At 45.0% G+C, this 13,610-nt stretch overlaps 1 protein-coding gene across 1 annotated transcript in view; it reads left to right on the forward strand.

The window, feature by feature from the left end:
- The first annotated feature begins 309 nt into the window (after positions 1–309).
- Positions 310–13,610, forward strand: part of SLC1A4 (solute carrier family 1 member 4) — a 30,778-nt gene continuing 17,477 nt past the window's right edge. The window contains exons 1-3 of the mRNA XM_040224030.1: positions 310–1,157; positions 11,550–11,592; positions 13,524–13,586. Coding sequence (XP_040079964.1) covers positions 631–1,157; positions 11,550–11,592; positions 13,524–13,586 — 633 coding nt within the window. The 5' untranslated portion in view covers positions 310–630. The remainder of the gene's footprint in view (positions 1,158–11,549; positions 11,593–13,523; positions 13,587–13,610) is intronic.

Consider the following 13,610-nt stretch of genomic DNA (forward strand, 5'->3'; position numbering starts at 1 on the left):
GGGCCCAGACCCCGGCCGGCCCGAGAGGCCCCGGCAGGTGCCAACGAGCCCGGGCCGTCCCTCAGGCCGCGGCCTGCCCCGCGGTCGCCGGGAGCCCGCCTCGGTTAGCGGGGCCTCGGAGGCTGTGGGCGCCGGGACTCGCCGGCTCGCCCCGCGCCCCAGCGGCTTCAGGCGGCGGCCCAGGCGCGGCCGCCCCTCCCCCCGCGCCGGTGGCCTGGAGCCCCGAGCGAGGCGCGCGGCGGCGCCTCTCGGATGCTGATTGGCCGGAGCCGCAGGGGGCGGGGCGGTGGGTGTGAAGGGGGCGGGCCCAAGCTGCTCTGCACTCAGGTTTTTCTCGGCTTCTGCGAGTTCCCTCATTGCATCATCTTGAGCCAGTGGCCGCAGTGAAGGGCTGGGCGCGGCGCGATCCACTGAGGCCGGGGCTCTAGTTCGGTCTCCCGCGTCTGTCCTGGCCCTTCCCGCACCTGCTCCAGCGCCAAGGCCGGAGGACCCCAGCGGGCCGACTCCGACAACCCGCTAGGGATATCTAGCGGATCTCGCCTCCTCCACGGGATCCATTCATTGAGAGCCGAGTGTTTTCCCGGAGCTCGAGTCCCCCGCCTCCTCCAGCTCGAAGCGGCGGACAGCGCCATGGAGAAAAGCAGCGAGACCAACGGCTACCTAGACAGCGCCCAGGAGGGGCCTGCAGCGGGGCCTGGCGAGCCTGGAACCACTGCTAGACGCGCGGGGCGCTGCGCCGGCTTCCTGCGGCGCCACGGGCTCGTGCTGCTCACGGTGTCTGGGGTGGTGGCGGGTGCTGGCCTGGGCGCGGCGCTGCGTGGACTCAAGCTGAATCGCACACAGGTCACCTACCTGGCCTTTCCGGGCGAGATGCTGCTCCGCATGCTGCGTATGATCATCCTGCCGCTGGTGGTCTGCAGCTTGGTGTCGGGCGCCGCCTCCCTCGACGCCAGCTCTCTCGGGCGCCTGGGCGGCATAGCCATCGCCTACTTCGGCCTCACCACGCTAGGAGCCTCGGCTCTCGCGGTCGCTTTGGCGTTCATCATCAAACCTGGATCTGGCTCGCAGACCCTTCAGTCCAGCGACCTGGGTCTGGAGGATTCGGGGCCCCCACCGGTCCCCAAAGAGACAGTGGACTCCTTCCTTGACCTGACCAGGTAATGTCCCCGCGACCTCCACCCCACCTTCCTGAGCCTCAGTGGGAGACGCCAGCTCATTAATGCACTATAGTTCATATACCCCCATATTCATTCTTAACTGGCTGCTGGTGGCCTTTAACAGTTTTAAATGTCAAAATAACGTCTACAGACTTTGCGTGTTGACCACACCTGTGCAAACGTCAGCCAGGTCTCACCGGGCATTTTCAAGGACCAGGGCTCCATCTTTTAGTAAGACCTGTCCTACCGTTAGATGGGAGTGTGCTAGAGAGAGGCAGAGGTCTCACCTGTACCTCGCTTATACACTTTGGCTGCCCTCTAGGGAAAAACATTCCAACCACACCCCTATAGTCTCACCTAATTTTCTCCCCAAGTGGTGCAAAGAAGCTTCCGAGAGCATTGGTTAAATTTTGCCTGTTGGGCCATTCTCCCCAGTAATCTATGGCGTCTGTTTCAGCCCTTTGGCTGGGAAGAAGCTGGCAGTTTTTTGAAGGGCTGTCAGTGGACCCAAGAATAACAAGGCTGGAGCGAGTTATGCAGGGCTCATTCCCCAGAAACATGCCTCTCGGGGGGCTTGGGACAGGTTGCTCTCCACCTGCATAGTCAGGACCACTGTAGAGTATTGTGAGTTTCAAGGGGCTTTATTTGTGGGAAGATGTGAATTCTAGAGAGGGAGGAGAAAGAAGAATCTTCAGTTAACTTTGCCTGCTTTTGGGGACTCTAAAGTTGCATTTCATCCCTAGAAATGTAGTGTAGTTTTTGTGGATTCGCCAAAGCCTCAGCTTCTTTTGGTTTCTTTGTTAGCCCAGAGTTCACAGATGGGAAAACTGCAACCTAGAGGCATTTACTGATGTGGCCAGGTTCAGTTGAGTGGGGAGAGCCTGGCTGGCTCCCTCTCTAGGTTTTCAATAATTCTGGAATCAGAGCCTTGGACATATGTTTTGTCTTGAGTCACTGAAGCAAAGCTCCTCATTGCTGAGGCTGTGAAAAACAGCAAACACTGGGCAAAGTGACTTGACTTCCTGCTGTTTCCATTTCTCCTTCTGGAAAATGTGATGACTGCCACTTAAGAGAGAGTGTTCATTTAAAGTTATAACAACAAAAAAAAGTCAAAGGCATTTACTTCGGGGAAAAAAAACCAAAACCCATAACCTCTCTGATAAGGGGGACCAAAAAGTTCTTACCAAAAAGATAGGTGGAGGTGGCCTATTACAACTTTGATGAGATATAGCCATTGTCTAGAGTCTGGTAGCTTGTTATTTGGAGTCTTTAGAGATTGTTACGCTTTGAGGACTAACTTTTAGGTGGGTACTGAAAAAGTCTACTGAGGTTGAGAGTAGTGGTCACTTACACTGACCGCTAAGCATCATGGCTTAGCGGTCAATGTAAGTGCAGACTCTCAGTGGCTCAGGCTGAAAACACAGAAGGGCCAAGTGAGACTTCATCACGGCTTATTGGAAGTAGGTAGTGTTTCATGTGCCTTTGACTTATTACCTTCAGTGTATCAGTGAGGGAGCACGATTGTGGGCTTAAAGGAGTCTTTTTTTACAGGGATTAGCCACGATCTTGAGATTGTGGTGAGGGTTGAATGAGTTGTGTTTGTAAAGCTCTAAGAATAGGACTGACCCAGTAATGCTTGCTCTTGTTATAAATGGAGCAAGATTATGAGTGATGATGTTTTTCCAGTTCACATGAGTTAATGGGGATGATTCTCTTTTTATGTGTATACTAAGTGGCTCAGTCATGTCTGACTCTGTGCAATCCCATGGACTGTAGCTCTCTAGGCTCTTCTGTCCATGAAATTCTCCAGGCAAAGATACTGAAGTGGGTTGCCATTTCCTCCTCCAGGGGATCTTCCCAACCCTGGGATCAAACCCATGTCTCTTAAGTCTCCTGCATTGGCAGGCACTTTCTTTACCACTAGCACCACCTGTGAAGCCCGGCTCTTTTCATACTCTGAAATAGAGAGTGGGTGGGAAGAAAAAGATGTTTGGAGCACTCAGAATGACTTGAAGTTAATAGAGCTTTTTGGGTCTATTGGGAACCACGTGGAGCCTGGAGAAAAATCCTGGTGATCAGTGGCTATTTTTGGACTAACAGAATCAACAATGTGGAACATTTGGGAAATGGAGAAAATCAAAACTAAACACAGAAGAGCCTTCCATTCTGAAATGGGGCAGAAATCCTCACATATTCTCCCCAACATCTGTTTTCTTTTTCCCCTGCATGACATGTGTCTGGTCTCCAAAGTTGACCTCAGGTTTCTTCACCTGTCAATGGAAAGGATTGAGGTAACCTTCCTCTGAGTGCTAATATTTGTGGTTTTCAAATGGAAAACTAGACACTGATGTGCCAAGGAGGCAGGGGTCTAAGGCACCGTCTGCACTGGCAGCCTGGAGAATGGCCCTGGGCCACTGTCTTGCAGAAGTGTACCCATGGCTGCTGTGTGCCTGGTAAAGACAACTGAGATTTTGCCTGTTGCCCAGTTTTCTAGGCTCTATTGCTTTCCTTGCACTCATTTTCTCAACAGTGGACAGTGTTAGGAGCCTTTCCTCTGCTGGAAGGAGGCTCTAGGTCCTTAGTTTTTTTCCGAAGAACTGGGTGACTATGAGGCCTCTCAGCCTGCAAAGAATGCATTTCTTCAGTAGATGTGAAGAAAATTGTCAGTGACTGAGATCTGATATGAGTCCCTAGATCACAGTCAAGGGAGTAAATGATAAATCTTTTATTTAAATGTTGACCATAGCAGGTTATCTGACCTACGTCTCTCCCTTCTGTAGGCTAGATGAAGACTCCTAGCAAATCAAACGTGGATCCAAACTAATGGAGATTTCTCAGCCTACCTAGTCACTGAAACTGGCAGCTTGTAATTTAAAACTAATTTCTTTAGCTCGACACCAGACCTAAAGAACATAAATCCAGGGAGAGAGTGTGGATAGTGATGAAGTACAGACACTGAGGTCAGCTACCCGAGTTTGAATACAGCTTTACCACCACAGGCTTTCCTAGTGGCTCAGACAGTAAAGAATTTCCTGCTATGTGGGAGACCTGGGTTTGACCCTTGGGTTGGGAAGATCCCCTGGAGAAGGGCATGGCAACCCACTCCAGTATTCTTGCTGGAGAATCCCATGGACAGAGAAGAGCAGGCTACAGTCAGGGGGCCTCAAAGAGTCAGACACGACTGAGCAACTGATACTTTCACTTCACTTTCACTACCACTTACTAGCTGTATGGACAGTCATTTAGCCTGTTTGTACCTCAGTTTCCTTATCTGTAAAATGGGGTTAATAATAGTGTAGCTACTACCCAGACTTGTTACAGGGATTGAAAGAGTTAGTATATGAGTGTCTCTCTAATATTCTAGCATGTCCCAACCTCTTGGGGACAGCTGAAGGCTGCTTGATACAGAGAATGAGTGGTCCTCTTAGCCTTGTTTCCTCCAACACCCCCCACCCCAGGAGCCCGGCATTAGCCTTTCCAGCAGGAATCTAAAACTGAATGTGGGCCTCAAAAAGAGGATAGGTTACTCCCCCACCCCCTACTGTCTCCACAGTGTGGGCCCCTCACCCCCAGCTCTCCCTCTGCTCCTGACCTTGTAGGGGACACCAAGATCTGAAGGTGCACACCCCTGTTAGCTAACTCTGTAACAATGCACACTACGGATGATAAATATTTATTAGGTGTACATACAGTGTCATATCCTGCTCTGAAGAGTCTTTGAAATGTTCATAAGTTCGCTAACGACTGTTTGAAGTTAAATGAAAGGAAATGCTGTTGGAACAAAAAAAAATATACCTAAGCAAAAATAAATTGCTTTACATTCTTCTCATATGGAACAGGGAAACGCATACCATCCTTGACAATAGGCTCAGAAGAACAAACAGGACCAGATGTATAAAGAAGGAACATTTGTGAAGTTTTCATGGTGCGAGGTGCTCGAGTGTGTTCAGTACCACTCACAGTATTCTGCTTTTGCCAGTTCGGCCTTGGCTTATACCAGTTTTTCTGTTTGCTTTAAACTATGTGTCCAAATGTTCCTAAAGCACTGGCAAGTCTCGTCCATTCATTCTCTCCCAGTTTGTTCTGACTCGGGTCTCTGGATGTAGTAATACAGTCTTGGCACTTTTGCAGATGTTTTTGACTTAGACACACTATGAGAAATACATTTTAGATGCTAGCATGTACATATAGACATCCCACCTCCACATAGATAACCTGAAACACAAGTTCCACAAAACCACATTTTGAGTACTGATGCACGCTGCTCTTTTATATTCTGTCTAATGTATTACATCTTTTATAGTGTGCTCCTTAGAGCTGGGAAATATAGCTGGTATTATGTAATTCCAGAACATTTCTCAGAATCAAATAACTGAAAAAAGGACATATTTGAGAATTTGAATAAAATGAAGAACTCAGTGTATAGAAGCATGCTAGTACCCAGTGAAATTGAGTGCTCTGCAGAGGTGAGCCTGAGGAGCATTTGCTCCTTCTGGTTTCCAGATGGTGGATCTTACAACATCAAATCTGTGCTGGAGTTGTGAGGTCCACAACTCACCAGCCACAAGTAACTATTTCAAGTTAACTAGTTTAAATGTAAATAAAATAAGAAATTCAGACTCTAAGTAGCACTCGCCATTGTTCAAGTGCTCAGTAGCCACACAGCTAGCATACTGGACAGCATAAATATAGAAAAGTGCTGTTGGATGGTGCTGATCTGTATGGAATGTGAATGGGGGATACAGCGAATTCCTATCTCTGGACGCTCAGTGAAGGGTTAAACTGATTACTCTAAGATCCTGTTCCTCATTTTGAAAGCACCCAAGGTTACTCTGTCAATGTGAGGAGCTGAGAAAAGTGCCTGGAGAGAGAGCTCTGGGGGAAAAACTGCTTGTGTGATGGAGCAGACGATCCCTCAATACAGGAGAGCTCAGCGGTAAGAAAAAGCCCAAATTCACTGCAGCATCTGTGTCTAAAAGCCAATGAAAGAGGGGAAAGAAGAGTGCAGAGAGAACAAAATCAAAGAACTGACACACCTGATGGTAAGACTTACTACAAAGAAAGCTACAGTGAAAAAAAAAAAAAAAAAGAAAGCTACAGTGATCAAGACAGTGTGATATTGGCAAAAGAACAGACAAATACATCAGTGAAACAGGGTAGAGAGCCCAGAAATCAACCCACCTGGTGGCTCAGACGGTAAAGCGTCTGTCTATAATGCGGGAGACCCGGGTTCTATCCCTGGGTTGGGAAGATCCCCTGGAGAAGGAAATGGCAGTCCACTCCAGTATTGCCTGGAAAATCCCACGGACAGAGGAGCCTGGTAGGCTACAATCCATGGGGTCGCAGAGTCGGACACGACTGAGCAACTTCACTTCACTTCACTTCAAATATGATCAATGGGTCTTTGACAAAAGAGTAAAGGCAGTAGAATGGCACAAGAATCATCTTTTCAGCAAATGGTGTTGGAACACCTAGACATCCACATGCAAAAAAAGTGAATCTAAACACAGCCCCTGTGCCATTCACAAAAATCAGCTCAGAATGGATCACATATCTAAATGTAAAATGCACAACTATAAAACTCCTGGAAGATAACATAAGATGACCTCTGATATGGCAATGACTTTTTAGATACAACACCAAAGCAGAATCTATGAAGAGTAGAGAAAAATGTTTTGTCTTATTGCTGTGGCCAGAACAGCAGGTAGGGATTGAAAGTGGTCCACGCACAGTTTGGGAAAAAGAAACTGGAGACAGAATTAAAGTTTTAAAGATGGGACCAGGGGACTCAAGACCTCTTGGGTCAAGAGCCCTGTTCCTTGGAGCCACATAACTTTTATTTAGTGTCTTGGCAAGCAGAAAGTATCTGTTGTGTTACAATGAAATCAGCCTCCTATGTCTCTAGTCACATCTCCCATTTTATTGATTACTTTAAACTATATTGTTATTTTCTTGTACAAGGACTGTCACCTAGTGGGAGTTCACAGACCCGCATATGCCTTGGGAAAACATCTTAGTGTGTGCACAAGCAGTGTTCTGAACTTGCGCTGACCTAGCATTCCAAAGTCCATACTATGTTTTTCCTTAGCTAAGCAGGGCATGGCAATCCGAACTGATCAACCCAATATACTTTTATTTGGGTTATGTTGTATTGCTGTATTTTGCTTTTATTCTTTTCCCATAGTGACTTTCTCATTTAGCCAGAGCAACAGGCGGCTAACTATTAACCAATGCATCTTACTCCTGCAGCCTCACACCCTTGCCCCTTGGAGGGCAGGTGGGGCAGGGGGCACTCCTGCTCCTGGCCTGTGGCAACGAGGGGAACTAAAGGAGAGTGATTCGGTGGGTTCAACTTATTGCCCCCAGGCATTTCCTCCCAAGGGATTAATATTTGAGAGCTGAGTTGTGTAATCTAAAAAGTTCAGTCATCCGGTTGAATGTGCGTATGTTTTTTGGTTGTCAGATCTCCTTTGCAGTTAGCACGGTAATCTTTTGTCTTAACTTTTTAAGGAATTTTGAGATATGATTTACGTACAAAAGATGCACCCATTTCAGGGGTGCAGTTCAATGAGTTTTGACAGATAGATAAACCACTTAATCACTACCACAATCCAAACAGTGAACATTTGTTTCTCCCATGATCCTTCTCAGCAGTTCCCACACTTCATCCCTGGCCCTGGGCAGCTTTGGATAGAAAGTTTTGCTTTCTATCACTATGGATTAGTTTTGCTTTTTCTAGAGTTTCATGGCAATGGAATCACTCAGTATGTACTTTTCTTTGTCTGACTTCTTTTGCTCAGCACAGTATTGTTGAGATTCTCCATGTTGTGTGTATTAGTGATTGGTTCCTTTTTATTTTCAAGTAGAGTTCCTTTGTATGGATTTATCGTAATGCTATTTGTCCATTCATCAGTTAATGGACATTGCCGTCTCGAGCGATTTTGAATAATGCTGTTATTCATATAGCTTATATCTAGGAGTAGAAATGCTGGCTCATATGGTAAGTATATGTTTAACTTTATAAGAAACTGCCAGAACATATCATGTTCTTCTTAGGAATTTGATTCTTTTGGCTGGAGTTGCCGCTTTGACTCTAGTATTAAATGTACCCCTCTATTCCCATTGGATTTTGTAGACTATCTGAAAACAGATTGGTCTAGAAGTTGTGGGTTAGAATCCATTCTGGGTGAGGCAGTATTGGGTTATTGCTTTTGCCAAAGACACCAGGCTGGCCAGGTAGTAGGGTTTCAACAAGTGGTCTGTGACCCTTGGAAGACAGTGTGTTTCAAGGCGATGGGAGAGGCTGTGCTTGCACCGAGTGGGGAAACAGCTCATTTCTGAAGGATGTGAACTATTTGTGGGGGGAATTATCCCCCATGGAGAAGATAGAGGGCTTCTATCCCAGCTCTCTCCTTAACTTCTCTGTCCTTTTAGGGAGAGTAGCAGGTGGCCAGCTCAGTCTGAGAACTACTGTGGTAGATGTAGAATGGATGAAACCTTGGCTCAGGGCCTGTTTTTGCTTTTAACTAGTATAGCAAATGGAAATGAGATACCAAACAAGACTGAGAAATGTGCTTTGTAACGAAAATCATAGGCAAAAGTAAGTTGCTATTCATCTGTACATTAACAAATAACCAATACCAATGCCTAGTCTGTTTCTACCTTCCTTTTAAAATAAATAATGCTTGTAATAGGAATCAAATTTCAGACCACCATTTTGCAATGGTTAATTCATAGATCACATTTTGTCTGTTTAAATACAGCCATGTACTTTCGGGTATTCTTTAAGTACGTTGAAAGCAACTCAGGTTTCATAGACAAGCAAGTGAGGAAATGCTGAGCTGCCGTCTCTAGCTGTTGGCTGTCTTTTGGAAGGCTGAGTGTTCTAACAAAGTCGTTTTTGTGTCTTGTTAACCCTGTTGGTGGGTGTATTATCTCTTGTACAACAAGTTGCCACCATTTAACAGCTTAAAGTCACACATTTATTATCCCACAGAATCTGTAGTGTCAGGAATCCTAGCATGGCTTAGCTGGGTTTTCTGCTTCAGAGTCTCTTACAAGGCTGCAGTCAGTGTCAGCCACAGCTGGGGTTTCATCTGAAGGCTAAACTGAGGAAGGATTCCCCTCTGAGGACACATGGTTGCTGGCAGAATTCAGTTCCTCGAGGTTCACACTGGGAGCCTCTGTTCCTAGCTGGCTATTGGCCAGAGACCGTCCTCCATGTCTTGTCATATGGGTCTTTCTAACATGGCGGCTTGTTTCATCAATACGGAAGCCCAGAAAGCAATAAAGAGTGTCTTCTAGCAAGATAGCATCCACAAGTTTATGTAGCATATCACAAGAGGGATATCCCATTACCCTTACTGTATTTTGTTTGTGCTTGTATTCATGCTAAGTCACTTCATTCATGTCTGACTCTTTGCAACCCATGGACTGTAGCCCACCAGATTCCTCTGTCCTTGGGATTCTCCAGGCAAGAATACTGGAGAGGGTTGCCATGCCCTCCTCTAGGGGATCTTCCCAACGCAGGGACTGAACCCACAACTCTTGCGTTTCCTACATTTACAGGCAGGTTCTTTACTACTAGTGCCATTCTTTTGACTAGAAGCAAGTCATAGCCCCCACCCCCTCACTCCACCATGACGCACACACTCAAGGGGAGGGTATTACACAAAGGTGTGACTACCAGGAGGCCTCTTAGACTCTGCTTGCCAAGCTGGGCTACAGTCAGACCTGCTGACCTCTGAAACTGAGTACATGCTAATAGTTGCCTAGAGATTCTGACACTGTGAATAACTCATCCACAGAAGCAAGAATTTACGGATGTTTGGCACAGATTGTAAAGGATGAGCTTTTACTCTCCAGACTTACTATAGGAGGTCAGTAGAAAAATGGATTGTCAGTGGGATTTTCATATATCACAACTCAGTTCTCAGTTCAGTTGCTCAGTCGTGTCTGACTCTTTGCGACCCCATGATCCGCAGCATGCCAGGCCTCCCTGTCCATCACCAACTCCCGGAGTCCATCCAACCCCATGTCCATTGAGTCAGTGATGCCATCCAACCATCTTGTCCTCTGTCATCCCCTTCTCCTCCTGCCCTCAATTTTTCCCAGCATCAGGGTCTTTTCAAATGAGTCAGCTCTTCGCATCAGTCTAGCATCTGTACAAAATCTGACCCAAAGGAGGCTCAATAAAAACTATTTGCCTGCCAAGGTTTTGGTTTCAAAAATCTAGTGTAACTGGATTAGTTCTATTGCTCTCCTTTTATAACAAAATTCTATAATTTCCTTCATCCTGAAATGAAATCCATAAGTAGAACTTACCCTACACATAATCTCAGACATCAATATGACTTAACTGTAATATAAAAAAAATACCAGATTGGTGGTTGCCAGAGGTGATGGTGGAGGGTGGGATAAATAGGCAGAAGGGATTATTACATATTAAAAAAAAATAGAAATAAAAAAGTATACAATAAAGTCTTTAAAAGTTAAATACTGAAGGAGAGTAATTCATAGTAAAAATAATGTATTTCAAGATGTGAATGCTCTAAAACAAAATGGTTAGGTGCTTGCTTCTGAGTTTAGAGTCACCATTAATGAGAGAGCTTTAAATTCAGACTGATACTCAGTTACTAGCATGTGTGATTAAGGGCCCAGATCCTACAATTTTTCATTAGTGATGTGATTTCACAGATAGTGAATGATTCTTGAAAATATTCTGAACAAAGCAAAACGGAAAAATCATCCCACATTTTACACAGGAGTTTCAGTCCTAGAAAATTCAGTGTATATTCAAACTGCACAAAAAATACCTTGCTTTAAAGTTAGTTTCTAAGCTCAAATAACTTACGAATAAGATTTTCCTCTACAGTTTTGTGTCGTACAGGACATTGGGAAGTATGAGGGCCTTGAAACTATTTATTACACAGGACTTTGCCACACTTAGCAGAACAAATAGCTGGGACCTGGCACTTCTGCCCAAACATACTCCCCCAGTTCCAGGAATGCCCCCCAGTTATCGTAACAACAAAGCATTCCCTTGGATTTCACAAGTTGGCAGCACCACTTCCCACTGAAAACCACTGCCCTAGGGCCTAGCCACCAGGGGAAAGGAAAGTGATACAGTTACTCTGGTTTGCTTGGACACAGCTAAATATCAAGGGTACCACGAGGGAGATGAGGATAGAGATCAGTGCTTCAAAGTCTCTGCTGTGACTCTTCAGCCAAGGCACAGCTGAGTGCTTGAATCAAGCAGAAGATGGCAATAACTGCAGGATGTGGGGAGAGAGGGAACCCTGTGTGTTAGGCTGTCAGGTGTGGGCATCTTAAAGTGAACATGTTGAATGACAAATTTTAAGGATACTGACAAAGTGCTTTCTTTCCCAACAGAAACCTGTTTCCTTCAAATCTTGTGGTTGCAGCTTTCCGGACGGTAAGCTTGATGCTTTGCTAAAAATGGGAAACTTTGGGTGTTATATGTTTATAGCATATAAATTACTGCTATAGAGTTAGGTAAGGTGGAACAAGGAGGGTTTTGTGCACTTAGTATCATTGGCCTAAATTTTTATAGATGGGCCCCTGGAGTGAAAACAAACAAAACAATAAGAAATCAAAAAATTGTCCAAAATATCCCACTAGTTCCAGCATCTTTTCACATCACCTAGTACCCTCAAATCATGTTTTATGGAGCTCTTAAATATTTTAGAATTTTAATTTTTTTAAATCTTTTTTAAGTTTTTTGGTTGCATTGCACAGCCTGTGGGATCTTAGTTCCCAGACCAGGGATTGAACCTGGGCCATGGCAGTGGAAGTGCTAAATCTTAACCACTAGACTGCCAGGGGAATTCCCTAGAATTTTTTTTTAATGCATTTTCATATTTTTTTCTGATTATAAATATAATATATGCTCCTTGCAAAAAAAATTAAAGTACAAAAGAATGGAAGGAAATAAAAATCACCCATAATCACTACCTAGAGCTACCCATTAACATTTTGTTATACATCTTTCTGGTATCTTTTTTCTATACATGTACATATGCACCTGCACACAGAAACACGCACACAAGATTTTAAAATAATTATACTACATACATTGTTATTATGTATACACATATTTTTCAGTAACCAGCTCTTATTGTGAACATTTTCTCATGTCAGTAAATATCCTTCTGCATAAGTTATTGGCTGTAGTATGAACATGTCATAATTTTACTCAATCAGTCTCATGTGGATGGCTGTTTCTAGTTTTCCCCTAACTTTAGCAATCCTGAATGTAATGTTCCTACAGCCAAGCTTTACACAGAGAAGGAATATAAAGGTCTAGATTAGATGGACTAAACTGATTGCCTTTTTCACGTGCTGTCTTTTCAGCTTCCACTCAGTCTTGCTCTTTAAAAAAACACACAAAAAAACCCTGGGTATAAATACAACTGTGGCTTGTATGTATAATGTGAGATAGAAGATAAGAGAAAAATGAAAAGTGTCATGGCTTTCAATGCCTGCCACGGAAGGTGTGGGGTAGGTTTTGTATCCCCTGCCACCCTTAATCACTGGACAGCTGATCATCTCTGCCTGTCTGAAAGTTTGATAAGTCAGAGCTGAGAGAGACCAGAGCTCTTTAAAAGACAGGTTCAAAGCAGAGGTCTCTGGGCCTAATGGGCCCCTTTTTAACAGTTCATGTCCTTAGAAGGGTGAGGAGGGGTGTCATATAACAGAGTCCACTAAATGTCAGTGCACACTGCTGCAGGGAGACACCTGTGTGTGTCAGGCAGAAGTGTGTGAAGTCAACCACAGGACCAGAGTTGGAAAGATAGTTCCCCTCTGATGAGTGGGTCTCCCAGAAGACTCAGCCAAAAAATAGCATCTTGCCCCACATCCTTTGTTTTGAGGAGTAGAGGGCTGAAGGTGTATTAGATGCTAAAAAGCAGTCAAGCTCAAGTAAGTTTTGGAACAGAGTGGAGCATAAATAAATGAATGAAAATCAAATGGCACATCAAAAAAACGAACTTTAGTATTATTGAATGAAGACCAAGTTTCTCCAAATAATATGAATTCTCAGCTGTTTAAGATATTAGCTTGAAATTGTACAGACCTTCTCCAAGCCAGGGTCTGGGGACTGAGGAAATTCTCTCCATCCCCTTGAGTTCCTAAATAATCAGCGGTCTCCTAGAGTGCATGTTGCCCTGATCTTAAGTGACTTTGGTACAGTCCTCAGAGGCCCCTGTCCGGCCAAGCAAGTGAGGAATGCCAGCAGACCTAGAGGGAAGAACAACGAAGTAGCAAGAGGCCCAGCAGTCCTCTGGATTCCTCTTGGGAAAGGTCTTCAGCTGTGAACTGATGGGGTTTTCTTTCTCTTGCTCACAGTATGCCACTGACTACAGAGAAGTGACCCACAACACAAGCGCTGGAAACATGACCGTTGAAAAAGTAAGGGTTTTTGTGAGATCACTT

The sequence above is a fragment of the Oryx dammah genome, unplaced genomic scaffold, assembly GCF_014754425.2.
Source record: "Oryx dammah isolate SB20612 unplaced genomic scaffold, SCBI_Odam_1.1 HiC_scaffold_25, whole genome shotgun sequence".
Classification (NCBI taxonomy): domain Eukaryota; kingdom Metazoa; phylum Chordata; class Mammalia; order Artiodactyla; family Bovidae; genus Oryx; species Oryx dammah.